The sequence below is a fragment of the Rhincodon typus genome, chromosome 23 (assembly GCF_021869965.1).
Source record: "Rhincodon typus isolate 14 chromosome 23, sRhiTyp1.1, whole genome shotgun sequence".
Taxonomy (NCBI): domain Eukaryota; kingdom Metazoa; phylum Chordata; class Chondrichthyes; order Orectolobiformes; family Rhincodontidae; genus Rhincodon; species Rhincodon typus.
In genome coordinates this window covers 20848783-20867325 of record NC_063354.1, presented here as the reverse complement: position 1 = coordinate 20867325, position 18543 = coordinate 20848783, and the positions used below count along the sequence as shown (strand labels likewise).

The following is an 18543-nucleotide window of genomic DNA, read 5'->3' as shown; positions in this document are numbered from 1 at the left end:
AGGCCTGAAACGTCAGCCTTTCTGCTCCTATGATGCTGCTTGGCCTGCTGTGTTCATCCAGCTCTGCACCTTGTTGTCTTGGATTCTCCAGCATCTGCAGCTCCTGCTATCTCATATTATTTTACAATTCCACTTCAGCCCCTGGGAAAATGTTGAGTTAAATCCACACACCATTATTATCTAAGATTTCTCCCAACATCTTGAACAAGTGTTATAAGAAAACCCATAGTGCCTACAAACTGACGTTTTCATCGTATCACTTAAGAAAATGTCCTGAGGCACTTCACAGGATCATAATCAGACAAAATTTGACATCAGAGAAGGAAGGGCCTATTGGGATATGTGACTGAAAATAGTTAAAGAGCTGGGTTTTAAGAAACACCATAAAAGAAAGGAGAGAAGGGAGGATTTTTTTCTTTATTCATTCATGCGATGAGGGTGTCACTGACTAGGCCAGCAGTTATTGCCCATCCCTAATTTCCCAGAGGTCAGTTATGAGTCAACCACATTGCTGTGGGTCTGGATCACATGTAGGCCAGACCAGGTAAGGATGGCAGTTTCCCTAAAGGACATTCGTGAACCAGATGGGTTTTTCTGACAATCTGCAATGGATTCATGGTCATCATTAGATTCTTAATTCCAGATATTTGTTGAATTTAAATTCCACCAGCTGCCATGGTCCCCAGAACATTATGTGGATGAGCAGTCCAGCGATAATACCACTAGGCCATTGCCTTCCCATTTGAAAAATGAATTCTAGAGCTTCAGAGTAAAATGGTTCAATATGTAACTAACAATGATGACTGTACAATAACTCATTGTGGGTGGATTGTGAAGTTCTTGGGGGATACAAGACTGGAGGTAGTTACAGAAACAACATAAGACAAGACCACAGATAAACTTGAACACATGAGTGAGAATTTTAAGAATTGTGGAATTGATGGATTGGGAACCAATACAGGTAGGAGTCAATGCTTATGAGACTTGTTGCAGGACAGGATGTGAGTAGCAGGATGAACTTGTATGAGCCCAAGACATGTTCAGGAATGTAATATGGAAATGTTCAAGTTAGAGGCTTTCTGGAGCTCTACTTCCATCACTTGCATTTCTCAACAAAACAAGAGAGAACAAGTGAGAGTGTGACATCTTGAACCAACCTCACACAACTTCCAGGAATCAGTGGTTGAGTGATCTGCATCATATATGAACTGTATGCCCCAACAGTTCTCTGATAGTGATAGAAGTGAGAACTTTCTGGATAAAAGTTGTTTATCAAAGTTGATCCCCACAGTTAAACAAGTGGAAATTACATCTGAAATGCAACAATTTAGATTGATAAAGTTTCGAAGGTTATGAAGCTTCCTCTGTGCCCTGCAAACAGTGGTGGAGAAGTTGCTCCTGAATATCATTAATATACACCTACCTCTAAGTATGACATGGAAACAGTGTACTCCATATCATCACTAGTTTCTTCAATACATTTGAACAAGTCATTGAGTGTTCGCACATAAATACCAGGTTCATAATCTGTTCCCAACATTGTGTATGTTTTCCCAGCACCTAGACAAATGAAACAAATAAGTCAGTTGTTTTTTTTCATAAAAATTGCTATAAATTTGGGCATAATTTTCTGCGGCAGGGCCAATCATGGAAGCTGTCTATTAGATTTTTAATGTTTTTGCATGACAAGTTGTTGCAAATGTGAACTGATCACGTTGAAGTGAGGGAAAAAGGCCTTCTGAGGTCTGAGTATAGCAGCAAGTAATGATGCATTTCTACCAATTAAATCAAATGAGTCTGAAATGAACAGCGCAATAGTTTTGAAAAGCTCCAGCAGTTATTGAAACTTGAATGAATAAAACTCCAACTCAGAATTTCAGAGGTTGATTGACAGTAATTATCACTTTATCATATCATTAAAAAAATAATTTGGTTTTGTGGCAAGTTTAGATGATACAAGGTGTAAAGATGCTGTTTTGTGGGAGGCAGATAGTGAGTGGATGCTGATTTTGCAACGCTAATGGTGACAGGTCACAACTCAGACAGCAGCTTTTGGGTATTTGAGTTGAACTACACATGCTCCACCTGAAACTACTGTACTGTTTGTGAGTAAATAATGATGTGCACAACTGCCTTCCTGTAATTTTGACAGGAAATTATGGCCTTATTTTATGAATCACAAAAATCTGCCTTAACAAAAAAAAACAAAGAATGTAAACTTTTCTATCGTTGAATTTTGAACAAATTTACACACAAGAAAAATTGCTGTTTATACCCTGTTCAGAATGCAAATAAATAAGTCTACACGTACTGTGAATGGCATTTGAATTAAGTTTGCAACTTGTAAAATGCTCTTGTGCAAGTCCAAATTCTGCAACTTCAATCTGTTTTATTTCTTTGACTTTTTTCATAGACAGTGGCTTCACAGTAAGTCTGGTCATTTACGGTATGAAAAAGCGAGCACAGAAGAGAGAAAAAAGTTAAATAGGAAAAGGATGAACAGCCTAACCCAGGGTGCAGTTACACAGCACAGAAAGAAGTCATCTATGATGATCAACCAAGATTTGACTCTACCAATCCTATTTTCCAACATTTGGCCTGGAGACTATGGCAATGCATGGAAATATCTAAATACTGGTTAGATGTCACGAGAGTCTCTGGCTCAACTGCCCTTTCAGGCAGTGAGTTTGGACTCTCGCCAGTTTTGTCTGCTGGTACCTGCTTCCAGTCCACTTGGGCCAAATCATATCCTATCTTAGCAAAATTAACCTTTCCCTAGTTTAGAACTTTTAATCCTGGCCCCTCCTCTTTTGAGTAATCAAATCAAGTTTCTGCTGACCCCTAGTGAGAAATTGTGCAATATGGCCCCTCCAGCTTACTCTTCTATAAAATCATAGCTGACTGTTGACCTCATCTTACTTTCCTACCCAATCCCCATATCCACCAAGTCCCTTAGAGTCCAAAAATAACTGCTGAATATGCCCAAGAATTGAGAATCCATGGCCCTTAGGTGTATAAAATTTTAAAGTTCACAACCCTTCCGGTTGCCGGTAAGATGGCAGTGGAATAGGGCTTCTGAGCCCGGGGCTTGTTTGCTCTGTCCACTTTTCTTTTCGTTTCTATCTGGCCGTGATAAAACATTTAGCCATTATTCTTCTTAACTCTTTCCTTCAGTCCTTCAGCTTGCTACATTTCACAATGAATTCCGCTGCGAGTACACTTCTAATCACCTCAAAATCCTCTGGTTTGGTGTCCAACTCTCTTGCGAAGTGCCAATATAAATAAAAGTTGCTGTGATGGAAAGTCAAACTTTTATTTCTGTGTGGCCAGAGAACTAGTTTTTTTATAATAATTAAATAATGCTCAAAGCCTCCATTTAGGATTAGGAAAACAATGAAAGTCAAGTATGTGCGGAACAAACTATTTTAAGGGACCCACTGCACTCTCATTGATGCAGCATTTAATTAAATCACTGTAAAATTGCCGTATCCAAGTTCAAATTCACTTCGTCTCATTTGTGTGCACCTAATCATTAGCAACATCCTGCTACATCTTTATGTGACAATCCCTCTTAATGTAATGGGATTGTGATCTAACATTATTACCACTTCAACAATCATAATGAAAGCCTTCAAACACACTTAGCAAGAACGTGAAATACATCTTCTTCCAGTGTGCTTTTTGTCTGCTTGAAAAGCTATGAAATGCAGCCAAAAATCCTGACAAGGCCAGTTTTATTGCTCAGCCCACATTAGATACAGCATTTAGAAGGTCATCAGAATTATCTTCTAAACTGGAAATTAGCCAAAAACATAGCGTTTTAAATCAAAATAATGAGTTGTTATACACATCACTGTCAAGTAACCTATAATTATAATACTTTCATTAGCGACACCTTATGTTGTTATTGGCTAAGCTTATTGCATTTTCCTTTGGGGTGAGGAGGTCATGGGCACAAACTCCATTGTAGGATTTTAAACTCATGAAACTAGGTAGATACTCCAGCAAGGGAATGTTACATTATCAGAGGTTCAGTCTTCTGATTGAAATTTCAAATTAAGGCCCATGTGTTCCTATGCCACAAGGGGAATTTTAAGATCGTGTTTAGACTGTCTGAAGACATTCTCTTGACCAACGACCTTCCCTTAATCAACTAAACCACAGGGCGTTCATCTAATTCCTGTTTCTGACATGCTACTGTGCACAAACCATCTACTGGATTTATTTACCCAACAGCAATTACCACAGGTGGAATCTTACAGATGAGATTTGTGGCAGAATTAGGCAGCAAGTCCAGCAAGGCCTAGCTTGACATCAGGAAGAAGTGGCTGCATCTGCTGCATTTGCTGACTAATGAAGTGGGATTCTCATTAGGCAGTGGAGATTTGCCACTTATGAGAGATTATTGATATTAAATACCTTATTAACAGCACAACTCACCTCATTAATATTCAGCTTCCTATCTTTCCAAACACACCGATCAAGCTAGCTTTTGATAATTCTCAACATGGAAGTCAGAGTGGGTACCTGGTGGCTTCACGCCAGCCACTGGCTGTGAACAGCCTCCATATTGCTAAGCACCAAACAGCATCTCAGGACACAATCCACGGGGACCAGCTGCACTCAACCCCTGTCAACAGTTACCGGCGTCTGATTTTGGCCAAGTGTTCGTGAACATCATGGCACCTCTCCACTCAACTTGCAGGCCACTTAGGAAGCACAGATCTGCATTGTAGGGCTCACTGGCAACTAGCATTGAAAGGCTGCTGCAAGGACACTTTGTGCACAGGGCCAGGCAGCCTGCACATGGATTGATCCAGGGTGTATCTTAGAGCTGCTTACTTGCTCTCTAAGTGTTCACTCACTTAACAACTACCTACAACTCACAAGATCTCAGAGTTCCCTTGCTATACGCATTGGCACTTCAGCCAGAGCCAAACATTATCAGTTCTGTTCTATTGATGTGTTCTTTAGTGCAGATACACACACAGGCTTTGTCCACCAGGATCTGTCCAGGGGAGGGCTGGACATCTTGCTGTATGGAACACCAAGACGTCAATTCAACACCTACAGTATGTGACAGCTGCCTCTGAAGCAAACACACTGTACATTTACTCACCAAATGGCCATGTTGGAATGTAGGTGGGGCCTATCCCTCAGTCCAGTTAGGGGAACTACTGTCAGTCAGAGGATCCCAGTACCTTCATCCATGGGCACGGTCCAGGGGTTTGGTTATAGTCATTCATCCGTTTGGGTGCTCAGATCAGGGAATATAGATCATAGAATAGGATCCCTACAGTGTGGAAAAAGGCCATTTGGCATATTGAGTCTGCTAACCCTCCGAAGAGCATCCCACCTTGACACAGCCCACCACCGTATCCTCATAACCCCACCATTGCCATGGCTAATCCACCTAGTCTGCACATCCCTGGAAAATATGGGTAATTTAGCATGGCCAATCCACCTAACCTGCACATCATTGGACTTTGGGAGGAAACTGGAGCACCCGAAAGAAACCCAGGCAGAGTGGGAGCAGTTAGTCCTGGAGAGTCCAGGGGAATCACATATTGTCAGTCCAGGAGTTGGAAACATTGGTGAGACTGTGGTCAGTCAAGTTTAGAGGAAAACAGTCAGGGATCAGGAGTAATGTTTCCACTCATTTTGTTTTTGTCTGCGAGGATCTCTGAGGTCTGTGTGTGGCACAGTGACTTCCAGAACAGGATGTCATTGCTGTGATCCGTGTTTGCACACCAATTGTGTGTGTGGACTCTTGAAGCAGCTGCGCGGCCGAGGGAACATTGGCCTGGTCATGGGGTTAGTCCACTCATCATTCAGGAAGGTGGAAGGGCATGCCTGTACGGGCAGCAGGGGGTCACTGCCAAAAGGCGTAGGGGAGTCAAGGTTGGTGGGGGAGGAGGGGAAGCAGGACAACCATTTGTAGCAGTGGGGCAGGAACAGTGATGGGAAAGGCAGAGAGCTCAAGGTGTATGGTGGGAAGCAGACCAGCATCAGACAGCATGGTAAGCTGCAAGGGGAAGTGGGGCTGGTTAGTGGTAATGACCGCCACTGTGGCCCACCACCGAGGGTTGAGGTGCAACGTTGGTGCTTGGGAGAGAGCTATATGCAAAGGTGACAAGGTGAAGCCCGGAGCTGACACTGTCCACCTCAACCTTTTCCTGCCATCTCTTGTCATTGTCTAGAAATGAAATGCACTGGAGAATGGCTGGGACAATGCCCAGGGTGGGTGGAGTCAGTGTCACTTTGAAGGATGTAAGCACTGGATTCAGGTCTACTGGATGCTAGAACATTGAAAGAGCAAATACAAGAAGCAGCATTCCAGGTACATTTCATTTGCAATCATTTGACTGGTCAATTACAACATACGTAGAATGAATGTGCTTAGGGTTTAAATACTGATCAAAGGTGGTTTGCGCCATGCCATTGATGCTTACAAACTGAATATTGGCATCTCAATGATGTTGAAGTTAGCAGCAATGGCTTATAAAGAGGCCAATGGTAGCCAAAGGTGAACCATTATTTGTGCAACTTCCCATGGTGAGATGGTGGGAACTATCAGTTTATCGACTGTCATGTAAGTTTAAAGATGGTTTGTACTGAACACAATGAAAAGTTGAATGGTTGGTGTGGGTGTGGGATGGGAAGGGTGTTGAGGAGCAGCAGGTACTCTTTCCTGATGTCATGTGCTGGTCACTCTTCCAGCATGTCACTTCCCCTGAGTAGCTACAGATGCTGAGACTGAAGCTGGATGAATGGTTCTAGTTACCTAGGTGCAGCATGTCTCACTGCATGGAGAAATATGCGCAGCCCTCATCTACAAGGCATGTCACCACAGGCTCTTTTGAGAGCTTAGAACCTCTTTCACTCCTCATGTTCCAGAGATGGGTCAGCATCACTGAGAGTCCTCTGCTCAGGTGCTATTGGATGTTGGTTGCTGTGGCTATTCATAGAATCCCAACAGTGTGGGAGCAAGCCATTCAGCTCATCAAGTTCACACTGACTGTCTAAAGAGCATCCCACCTGGACCCACTCCCTACAACCCTGAATTTCCCATGGCTAATCCATCTGGCCTGCACATCCCTGGACACTATGGTAATTCAGCATGGCTGATCCACCTAACCTAAACATCTCTGAACCATGGGAGGAACTTGGAGGAAACCCATGCAGACACGGAGACAATACGCATATTCCACACAGACAGTTCCCTGAGGCTGGAATCGAACCCAGTTCCCTTCACTGTCCCTTCCATGTCCCTGTGATGCAGCAGTGCTAACTACTGAGCCACTGAGCCACAGTGCTACTCCTTGTTGTAGTCGATTAGATTGGTGTCTCCTCTTAGGCATTTATTATGTATGTGCAATATCAATTTAGAAGCAAAATAAACATTAGGATGGAAATTTTCAAGCTAACAGCTTAATTTTGTGATAATGTTAGTATTCCTGTTTCATCAGCTGAATAATTGAAAACCATTGCTTCAGAAGATAAGTACACTGCCATTAGACAGATTTAACTGAATGAGTGGATCATTTAGGCTTATATTAGATAATAAAATAAATTGCATCTTTACATGTGCATGGAATAAATTAACATTGTTAAGAAGAATTTGTCAAATTCTATTTCAAATCAGAAACAATCAATCCCAATGTTTAATATTTTGCTATAAACACTAACGATTGAAACAATGCTATATTCACACTTTTGAGAAGCAGCTACTGACCTGTTGGTCCATAGGCAAAAACTGTGGCATTGTACCCTGAAATAATACCCTCAATCAGACCCTTGGTGGTAGCACGGTATACATCATCCTTGAAAAGATGAAAATATAGAGTTAAATAAGAAGCACACAATAATGCCTTTACATCATTCATTAAAGTACTTTATCAGCAGCAAACAAAACAATTTTTATAGACTTCGCTTCATTTTCATAAAAAGCATTTGTATGTTTTTCCATTTACTAGAGCCAGAAATGAATGTACAGAGAAGTGCAAGCCTTGTATATGAATATATATTTAACAAGCAATACTTTACACTTGCCAGCTACTTGCCTGAGGTAGCATTTCTGCTTTTGGAATGATAGATTAATTATTTTGTGGACAGTAATGTCTATTCAACAATTTTAAACATGCGAACAAAATTCAAATTAGCAACTTAGCTCATATTTGTTAGTTTTATGCTTTGGGGCCTATAGGAATGTTATTTAAAATGATGTTTGGTGTTTTCATTAAAGCTGTTGTACAGTCATAGAGTCAAATAGCACAAAAGAGGTCCTTCAGCCTGACCTATCCACATTAATCCGACTTCCCAGCACCTGGCTTATGGCCTTGAATATTATGACATTTCAAGTGTGCATCCGTGTGCGTTTTAAAGGTTGTGAGGTTTCCTGCCTCAATTACCCTCCCAGGCAGTGCATTCCAGATTCCCACCACCCTCTGACTGAATTATGTTTTCCTTAAATCTCCTCTAAACCTTCTGCCCTTCACTTTAAAATTATGCCCCCTTGATATTGACCCTTTGACTAAGGGGAACTGCTGCTTTCTATTCATCCCGTTCATGTCCCTCGTAATACACCTCTTTCAGATCCTCAATCCACTTCTGCTCAGAAGAAAACAACCCGATCCAATCCAGCCTCTCTTCTGAACAGAAATACTCCGTCCCAAGCAACATCCTGGTGAATCTCCTCTACACACGCTCCAAGGCAATCACATCCTTCCCATAGTGTGGTGACCAGAATGGCACACAGTACTCCAGCTGTGGCCTACCAAAGTTTTGTACAGCTCCAACATAATCTCTTGAGCACCAGAGAAAAAAAAATTTCAAATGACTGAATGAAGAAATTCTCATGTTTGTTTTTTATAATTTGAACTTGGAATACAACTTGTGATGTAGACGTATTCCAGGAAGATATTTGAACAATAATTAAAACATCACTTGACAACTACAATTGGCCAACAGTACTTAAAGGGTTAAGAAAACACCTCCTCTAGTAAGTAACATTTACTGTGACATGGTCTGGGAGAAGAACTAGTGCATTCCACATCCCTGGGTTCTATAAACTGTGGTATATAATTGAAGCTAAAGGCAATTGTTTACTGACTGAACTTGTGCAAACTACTTATACCTACTCTGCCAAAGCACTCAACTGGATGGCTTCGATTTCCTAGGGAACTCAGAAGATTTATGAATTCAAGATCAAAGGTTGGCTGAAATGTGTGACTTACAGCTTTACTATTCAGTTGAACTGTTACAAATGCTTGTTGCCAGCAAACGATGTACATGCATAGCAGTTCAGCACAGAATTACCTCTTCTGAGTTGAACAGAATGAAACAACTATAATCAAGAACTTTCCACAATTTAAATATTGTCTTATTCTGTCCATTGGTTCAAACATTTCTTACAGAGTTCAAATGCGTAAATTTTACATTTGCAGAATAAAAGTATTGGGAAAATGCAGTGGTTTAGCACTTTGTATTTTCTGACAGGATAAAGTCTCATAGAAACAAGAAATAGAAAGAGTGAGCCATTCGGCTCCTAGAGCCTGCTCTGCCATTTAACTAGATCAGGTCTGATCTCCCATCTCAACTCCATTTGAACATGTTTGATGACTGAGATTCCACAGACTGAATTTGAATAAAGAAGTCCTTCTTGCATCTACCCTGCCAAGCCCAGGAAGAATATGTTATCTTTCAATGATGTCACCTCTCATTCTTCTAAACTCTAGAGAATACAGGCTTTGTTTCCTCAATCTAGCTCACCTCGTAGGACATTCCCATTATCCTAGATATCAATCTGGTGAACCAAAACTCGAAGTGCGGTCTTACGAAGATTCTGCATAATTACAGCAAGACACCTCTGTGCCTATACTCAAATCGACTTGCATTGAATGCCAACATAACATTTGCCTTCCAATTGATTAATGCAGCAGCAAGTTAGCTTCTGGTAATTTATGAATAAGCACACATAGATCCCATTGAACAACAAGACTTCCCAATCTTGCATCATTTAGAAAATACACTGTGATTCAGTTTTTTTCTACCTATGTGGATAACTTTACATCTGCCACAATATATTCCATCTACCATATTCTCTTCCACTCATCTGGACTGTCTAAATCCCCTCCGATCTTCTTCACATCCTCCTCACAACTCACATTCCCAACTGGTTAAGTGTCCACCAACAAACTTGGAAATATTATAGATATAGATTGTGAATAGCGGGGGTCCAAGCGTAGATCCCTGTGGAACCCCACTAGTTACTGTCTACTAACTTGAGAATGGCCTGTTTATTCAGACTCTCTTTTTTGTCCAGTAACCAATTCCCAATTCATGCCATTATATTGCACCCAATCCCATGTAATCCAATTTTGATTAAAATTAAAATTGACTGCAACCATTGGTTCTCTCATATCTATTCTGCATGTTGTCTTCAACAAACTCCAACAGATTTGTCAATTATGATTTCCCCTTCATAAATCCATGCTGACTTTGACCAATCCTACCATTATTTTCTGAAAATCCAGTTTCAAATTCTTTATAATAGATTGTAGTGTTTTCCTTTCAAGTAATGATAGGTTAACAAGCTACTATTTTCCCCATTCTCTTCCCCTTCTTTCTTAAATAGTAGTATTCCATTTCCTACCTTTGAATCTGCGGGAACTATTCAACAATCGACTGAATTTTGGAAGCTGATCGCTTTACAGTCACTTCTTCTAAAACTCTTCTAAAACATCATCAGGTCCAGTGGATTTCTAACTTTCTGACCCATTAATTTCTGAATCACTACTTTTGACTAATTCATTTCAGTTCTTATTATCCCTAGTCCCTTGGTTCACCTCTTCAGATGATCTTATTCCTCTTCCTACCTGTGTCGTTGGTACCAACGTGGACTATGACAATCTGGCTGTTTACCCACCCCCAGAAAAAAGTTCTGCAGCTACTTAGCGACATCCTTGATCCTGGCTCCGAAGAGGCAATATGCTATCCTGGAATCACGTCTAGAGATGCAGAAACACCTGTCCATTCACTTAACTGTTGATTCCAAACCATAGAAGCATAGAAAATAGGAGCAGGAGTAGGCCATTCAGCCGTTAAAGCCTACTCAGCCATTCATCATGATTATGTTTGATTATTCACTCAGTAACCCACTCCCACTTCCCCCATATCCTTTAGCCACAAGTGCTATATCCAACTCCTTCTTGAAATCATATAACATTTTGGCTTCAACTGCTTTCTGTGTCGTGAATTCCACAGGTTCACCACTCTCTGGATGAAGAAATTCCTACTTGTCTCAGCCCTATATGTTTTGCCATGTATTCTTAGACTGCAATCCCTGGATCTCTCTCTCCTTTTCCTATCATGTGTTGCTGGGCCACTGTGGTGCCACAGATATAGCCCTGGCTGCATTCTTCTGAGAAACCATCAAACTTGCTCGTATCTAAAATTAAAACTGGCTAATGAGAGGGGAGTCCTGCACTACTTGCCTGGTTCTCCTTAACTGTCTGGTAATCACCCATTCCTTCTGCGTCTGCCTCTCTCAAACTGCAGTGTGACCATCTCCCTACATGCACTATCCACTTAGTTCTAAGATTTGTGGATGTGCCAGAGTGATCCAGCTATTGTTCAAGTTCTAAAACCCAGAGTTCAAGTTTCTGCAACTGGAGACATTTCCTGGACATGTGATTATCTAGTTTATTGGAAGCATCCACAACTTTCCACATGTCACTGAATGCATATTTCACATCGCTGAGCTGGCCTGCCATATTTTATATTTAAATTACTTTACAGGCAATCATTATAAACTGGAGCAAATAGAAAGTAGAATTACTCCATCAGCCAATCTGCTCTTTCCTCTAGGCCAATGTCATTTTTTTTATTTTTATTTTTATTTTTTGACATCATGTTTCAAATTTTGCATGTGGTTCCTACTAGCTGGCCACTCCCTGCCTCCCGCTGCTCACCAATGAGCTCATTGCTAGTGGTCTCTCTTTCCCTTACCCCAAACACCCCATTGCTTTATGGCTTCTCTTTCCCTCTCTTAACTTTATCCTGCTCTATGGATTCTTTCTCTCTCTAAATTTTATGCTGCTTTGTGGGTTCTCATTGGTGTAACAAACAGCAGTGATGCAGAGAGCACAACTCTTTTTCCCCAAAATTGACAAGACACAGTCCCTGAAAATCTCCATCACAAAAGCTAGTTTCAAAAGATGTGCATTTATGTTGTAAAAAGACTAGGCACATGATATGCATGAACAAAAGGGATATTAAAATACTCACTTAACTCTCTCTAGCCAGTAACCATCAAAGGACACAAGTTTAATAACACAGCATTATATATGTGATATACCTACATGCCATATCTACCATAGCAGCAGTATCTAACTTATATTGATAAAATTTTAAATATTTGTCACTTGCTAAAGAAACGTATGTTTACAGACTTTCTTCCCCAACAAATTTAATTTTTAAAAAAATTAGTTTAAGCAGACAATGCTAATGGTATTAACATCTTTTGATTGGTCAGATCATCAAAGGAGAAAAGTATGACTGGAGGTTAACATTACGGTTGGCAATATCAGCAAAAGAAGGTTAATAGGTTGCATGGTATCACTCCTTCCTAAAAGTCATTATTGCACTTATTTTGAAGCATCATCTGCTAATATCACCAAAAGTAACTTATCTGATTTCATGTAAGTTTAATATAATGTTTTAAAAGGCAGCTTATTCATCACCTAATTCACAGGTTGCAGGAAACTTCTTGGAAGGGTGCTGTATCAGTTTTAGACCAACTCACTTAAACTGGCTCAACCTTTAACTGGAAGTTAGGATGCTGCCTCACTTATACAAATTACTTAGTGGTGGCAATGTGGTTTATGTCAATGGAGAGTCTCTTCAGCAGATAGTAGCCCTAATCCTCTAAATTAATTAATTAATGGGGACTCATCACAAGCCGACAGTAATAACTGTATTCTTTCTGAAATTTGGCATCAGTTTAAAATTGTATTTTCTCAATCCTTGTACAGGTAAGAAACTATTGTAAACTTTAAAGCTATGTCTTGAAATTTTAAATATGACTGATGGTATACCATGTGACTTTCACAATATCAGCTACAGACAGATCTGAAACTCAAGCAATTCCTTAATTAAATATGGACAACCATAGTCTTGTGTGGAATTCACGAGTCCCTTTATTAAGGGGCAGAACTGAACTATCTCAGATGAGCTGATTCATCTTTATACTTCATCATTGGCATTGAGACATCAAAATGAAAAGCCCTATCTTAAAGGGCATTCCAACAGGATTTGTGTCATGCAATTACAAAGACAATCTCAAGAATCTCAATTTTAGAAAAGTCACAATACAAAATATGTATAATCTCAACATATCACCTTATTTGGAAAAGGACTTGGGACTCATAACAGGCCAGATAGATAAGACAGTCTTATTTTGTTACTTGCTTTTAAAAGTTATAGCAAAGGCTATTCTGATCAGAAACACCGATAAATATATAATCAGAAACACGATCAAAAAAGCCATCAAACCAGCTGCAAGACTGCTAGAGATACAAAGTAAAACAGGTATAGCTCGAGAGTGAGCAGAAAACTACTGCCCCCTCCCTCACGAAACCTGTTCTGTCTTTATGTTTGCCTGAGATTTCATCTCCTGGCCATTCAAACGGAACAAACCTTGCAGCGTACTGACAACTGTGTGCTTTTATAGACCACCATTCCATCTAAAACATCGATTTGACTAATAAACACTAGACCCACTATAGGAAGGCTAAAAATATTAATTGCACTCAAAGTGCATTTTGTTTCATCCGTACCTATTCTTTGTGTATTTGATAATATGTGTGAGGTCTCCTGTTTAAACTTCCACGGCAAGTTTATGATAATAAATTAACGTTATGGTATATTCTCAAATGCTTGCTGCTGGAAATTATTTAAACTGGTACAAATTACTGAGTGTAAGAAGGTACACTAACCTCACACATAAAAAGTGCTTCAATCATGGACAATAAGGAAAAAACAATTTCTGTTCATGACACCTTACCTAGGTTTGGATGACATGCTGTATTAAGAGATTATAATATTAGTGCTTTGCAAGAATTCAATTTCCTAGTTTCTAAAACCAAGAATGATACTGTTTTCCCAAGAAAGATTTTCCCAAATATTTCTTTCACGTAAAAGACAAGCCAATGTCATAGTTACATTTTTTGGATCTTTCCTAATCTACTGGCTATTTGTACCTTAGATCACATTTAGAAGTCCCATCTCCCTAGGTCTTTTGGAGTGTTTTCATTACTCTTACTGTATAAGTAAAATATTTAATAGAATCACTACAGTGTGGAAGCAGGTCATTCAGCCCTTCAAGTCCATACTGACCCTCTGAAGAGCATCCAGCTCAGATCCACCTTATCCCTGCAACCCTGCAGTTCCCATGGCTATTCCACCTATCCTGCACATCCCTGGACCCTATGGGTAGTTTAGCACAGTCAATCCACCTAACCTGCAAATTTTCAGACTGTGGGAGGAAACCAGAGCAAACCCACACAGACACAGAGGGGATATGGAAATTCCATACAGACAGTTGCCCACCAGTGGAATCGAACTGGATCCCTAGCCATTGAACCTCTGTGCCACCCTTAATTTGGCAATGCACCCTGGGTAATGAACAGAAAACAATAGTCTCTCAAATCTCTTGTTTTTCCTTACTGTAGCACATTTGGGATTCAAACTTCCACCTCAGCAGACACAATAGTCTTAATAGAACAGTATGATCCAGTCAATAATACCTATTTAGATTTACCAGGATGCTGCCTGGACTAGAGGGCAGGTCTTATGAGGAAAGGTTGAGGGAGCTAGGGCTTTTTTTATTGGAGCAAAGAAGGATGAGAGGTGACTTGATAGAGGTTTACAAGATGATGAGAGGCATTGATAGAGTGGATAGTCAGAGACCTTTTCCCAGGGCGGAAATGACTATTACAAGGGGGCATAATTTTAAGGTGATTGGAGGAAGGTATAGGGGAGATGTCAGAGGTAGGTTCTTCACATAAAGAGTGGTGTGGAATGCGCTGCCGGCAGTGGTAGTGGAGTCAGATACTTTAAAGATTTTTAAGCGACTCTTGGATCGGCACATGGAGGATAGTAAAATGTAGGGTATGCAGGGTAGAATGATTTTAGTTGGATAATAGGTTGGCACAACATCGCGGGCCAAAGAGCCTGTACTGTGCTGTACTGTTCTATGTTCTATGTTCTATGCCATTGGAATTGTTTTTACATATCTGCAGTATCTAATCTCCAGTACTCAATAAACATATCATCTTACTTCAAACTAAAAATAGATTTGTTACATATGTGTTGGATAAGTGAACAAGGAAGACAAAATATATGCATAGTTACAGCAGAAACTTCATCCATTTTTAACAAAAGTTGTTAATTGCACATGCAAATTGGTTTCACTATAAAATATACAGACTTGTTTTAATATTCTCTTTATGACTTATGAAAGATAACAAAGAACTTTTTAATGAAGATTCTGGTTTGAATAATTTAATTCCATCCAGATGACAGGTTCATTTAATTTTTTGCATTTATTATGGAGGCTAGTTATATATTCTAATTTGCTGAAAGAATCATGGTCTGCAGATACTTATATAAAGGAATTTTAGATTCTGTACCAACAAATTTTAAAATGAATGTTGCTATGTAATCTGTTGCTTCCTTAAATTTCATGCAGTTTGGTTTAAGTGGAACAGTTACAAAACCAAAACAAGGCATATTTGTCATAGCAACTACCTTGTTGCCTTGCATCTTCCATTGGACATTTCTCTCTGATATTATAAAATTGATTACTTTGTTCAAAATTTTTGTCTTTCTTGAAATCAGTGTCCTTTTGATATTCATCTCACAGACCTTTTGTGACTGTTTGTACTCCATTCATATCACATATTTTTCTCAATATAGTACATCAATCTGGTTAGATTCGTACCCATTAAATTCACACTTGATGTTCTCCCAAACATCAATATATTCTTCTCTTAATCCTAATCATGAACCTACATTTACAGTCACAAAGCCAACTGACTGATTTCATTAGCATCAGGTTTATTATGTCTTAAAATACTGTATTGAATATTCCCACATTGAAAGTATTTCATAATACATTATGATATAATATCTGCAAATACTTGCATTTTTGGAGGGTACTGATGGCAGACCATGTTGTCAGCCTAGATAGCCACACTGCAACATGTTTTGAGTGTACACCACAGTAGTGTGTTAAACACAAGGACTTTACTGAAATGAAACTAAGAAGTTACCAAAAAGATTGATGAAGGCAGAGCAGTAGACATTGTTTCCATGGATTTTAATAAAGCCTTCGACAAGGGTCCACATGGTAGACTAATTAGCAAAGTTAGGTCACATGGAATTCAGGGTGAGCTTGCCAATTAGATACTTAATTGGCAGGAGACAGAGAGTGGTGGTGGAGGGTTGCACATTCTCCCAGTGTCTGTGTGGGCTTCCTCTGGGTGCTCTGGTTTCCTCCCTCAGTCCAAAGATGTGCAGGGTAGATGAATTAGTTATGCTAAATTGCCTATAGTGTCTGTGGATGTTTAGATTAGGTGGGTTTGAGATGGGAAACACAGGGGTAGGGGTATGGGTCTGGATGGGATGCTCTTCGGAGGGGCGGAGTGGACTTGTTGGGCCGAATGGCCTGTTTCCATGCTGTCGGGATTCTATGATTCTACCTAATGGATCAATGGGCCAAAAAGTGGCAAATGGAGTTCAATCTGGATAAATGCGAGGTATTGCATTTTGGTACAACAAACGAGGGTAGGGCTTATACAATTAATATTAGGCTCTTGAGTTGTGTTGTAGAACAGAGGGACCTAGGGGTTCAGGTACATAATTCTTTGATGTTTGCCTCACATATAGACAGGATGGTTAGAAAGGCATTTAGCATGCTTGCCTTAATTGCTCAGTCCTTTGAGTATAGGAATTGGGAAGTCATATTGAGGTTGTACAGGACATTGGTGGGGCCTCTTCTGGAACACTGTGTCCAGTTCTGGTCGCCCAGAAAGGATATAGAAAGGATATTATCATGCTGGAGAGATTGACCAGGATGTTGGCGGGTATGGAAGGTTTGAGTTATAAAAGTCTGGATAGGATGGGACTTTATTCACTGGAGTGCAGATTTTGAGAGGCAACCTTCTCGAAGTTTATAAAATAATGAGGGGTATAGACAGAGTTAATGGTAGTTGTCTTTTCTCTAGGATGGGAAATTTCAAGACTAGAGGGGAGAGGAGAAACTTTTAAAAAGGACATGAGGGGCAACATCTTACACAGAGAATGACAGGTGAACTCATTAAAACATTTAGGATTCTTATGGGGTTTGACAAGGTAAATGCTAAGAGTATGTTTCCTCTCATAGGAGACTCTAGGACCAGAAGGCATAGTCTTAGAATGAAGGGGTGCCATTTTAATACTGAGATGAGGAAGAATTTATTTTCCCAGAGGATTGTGAGTCTTTGGGACTCTTTGGGAAAGCTCAGGCACAGGGTCCTTGGGTATATTTAAGACTAAGATAGATTCTTGATCAGTAGAGGAATCAAGGGTTATAAGGAAAGGGCCGAAAAGTAGATGTGAGAGATGTTGGATCAGCCACGAGCCCATTGAATGGTACAGCAGGCTCAAGGGGCAAAGCGGCCTACTCTTGTTATTATTTCTTATGGTCTTATGTCTACCAACTGTTTTTATGCATTAGCAACTGTTTGTTATTCCAGCAAGTCCCACTTTAATCCACTTACTGCTTTCCATTTCATTGCTGGTTTTCACTTAATCTAAACTATTGACATCCTTTCTCCCTGAGCACTCCAACCACCCCCACTATTGCGTAAATGCTGCCCCCTCCACACTTCACGTCAGCTTTGATGAAGAGCCATCTAGACTCAAATGTTAGCTTGCTCTCTTTCCATGGATGCTGCCTGACCTGCTGTGATCCCCAGCATTTGTTGCTTTCACTACAGATTCCAACATCTGCAGTAATTTGCTCCTACATTGTGTTTAATCCACTGCCATGTCTCTTCAAGGAACGCCTACCCTGAAGAGGTTTTGCTCTCTCCACCGAAAGGTATCCCGGTCATCCTTCACCATGTGCATCTTTGTTACTTTCCATTTCATTGCTGGTGTTCACTTAATCTGAACTAACAACATCCTTTCTCCCTGAGCACTCCAACTCCTCACTATAGCATAAATGCTGTCCCCTCCATACTTCACATCAGTTCTGATGAAGAGCCATCTAGACTCGAAACGTTAGCTTGCTCTCTCCGTGGATGCTGCCTGACCGGCTGTGATCTCCAGCATTTGTTGTTTTCAGCCATTTATTTACATGTTTGGTACACACGATCTCTAAAGTGTTTGTGTCTTGTGATCATACGTATGTGGATTGTTGTATTTTCCTCCAATCTCTACAGATTGGAATGATCTGCTCTTTGGTTTAGTTTCTAAATTTTCTCAGATGACCCTGCT

General features: G+C 40.2%; 2 protein-coding genes across 2 annotated transcripts in view; both read right to left on the bottom strand.

Annotated features, from left to right (window-relative positions):
• The window catches only part of rpl38 (ribosomal protein L38), a 474590-nt gene that overhangs the window by 131878 nt on the left and 324169 nt on the right, over positions 1-18543 (bottom strand). The gene's annotated exons all lie outside the window — the stretch shown is intronic.
• kif19 (kinesin family member 19) overlaps positions 1-18543 on the bottom strand; it is a 181875-nt gene that overhangs the window by 69001 nt on the left and 94331 nt on the right. Inside the window, exons 4-5 of the mRNA XM_048611035.1 lie at positions 7736-7823; positions 1424-1560 (exon numbers count right to left, since the gene is read on the bottom strand). Of these exons, the coding sequence (XP_048466992.1) occupies positions 1424-1560; positions 7736-7823 (225 nt within the window). The remainder of the gene's footprint in view (positions 1-1423; positions 1561-7735; positions 7824-18543) is intronic.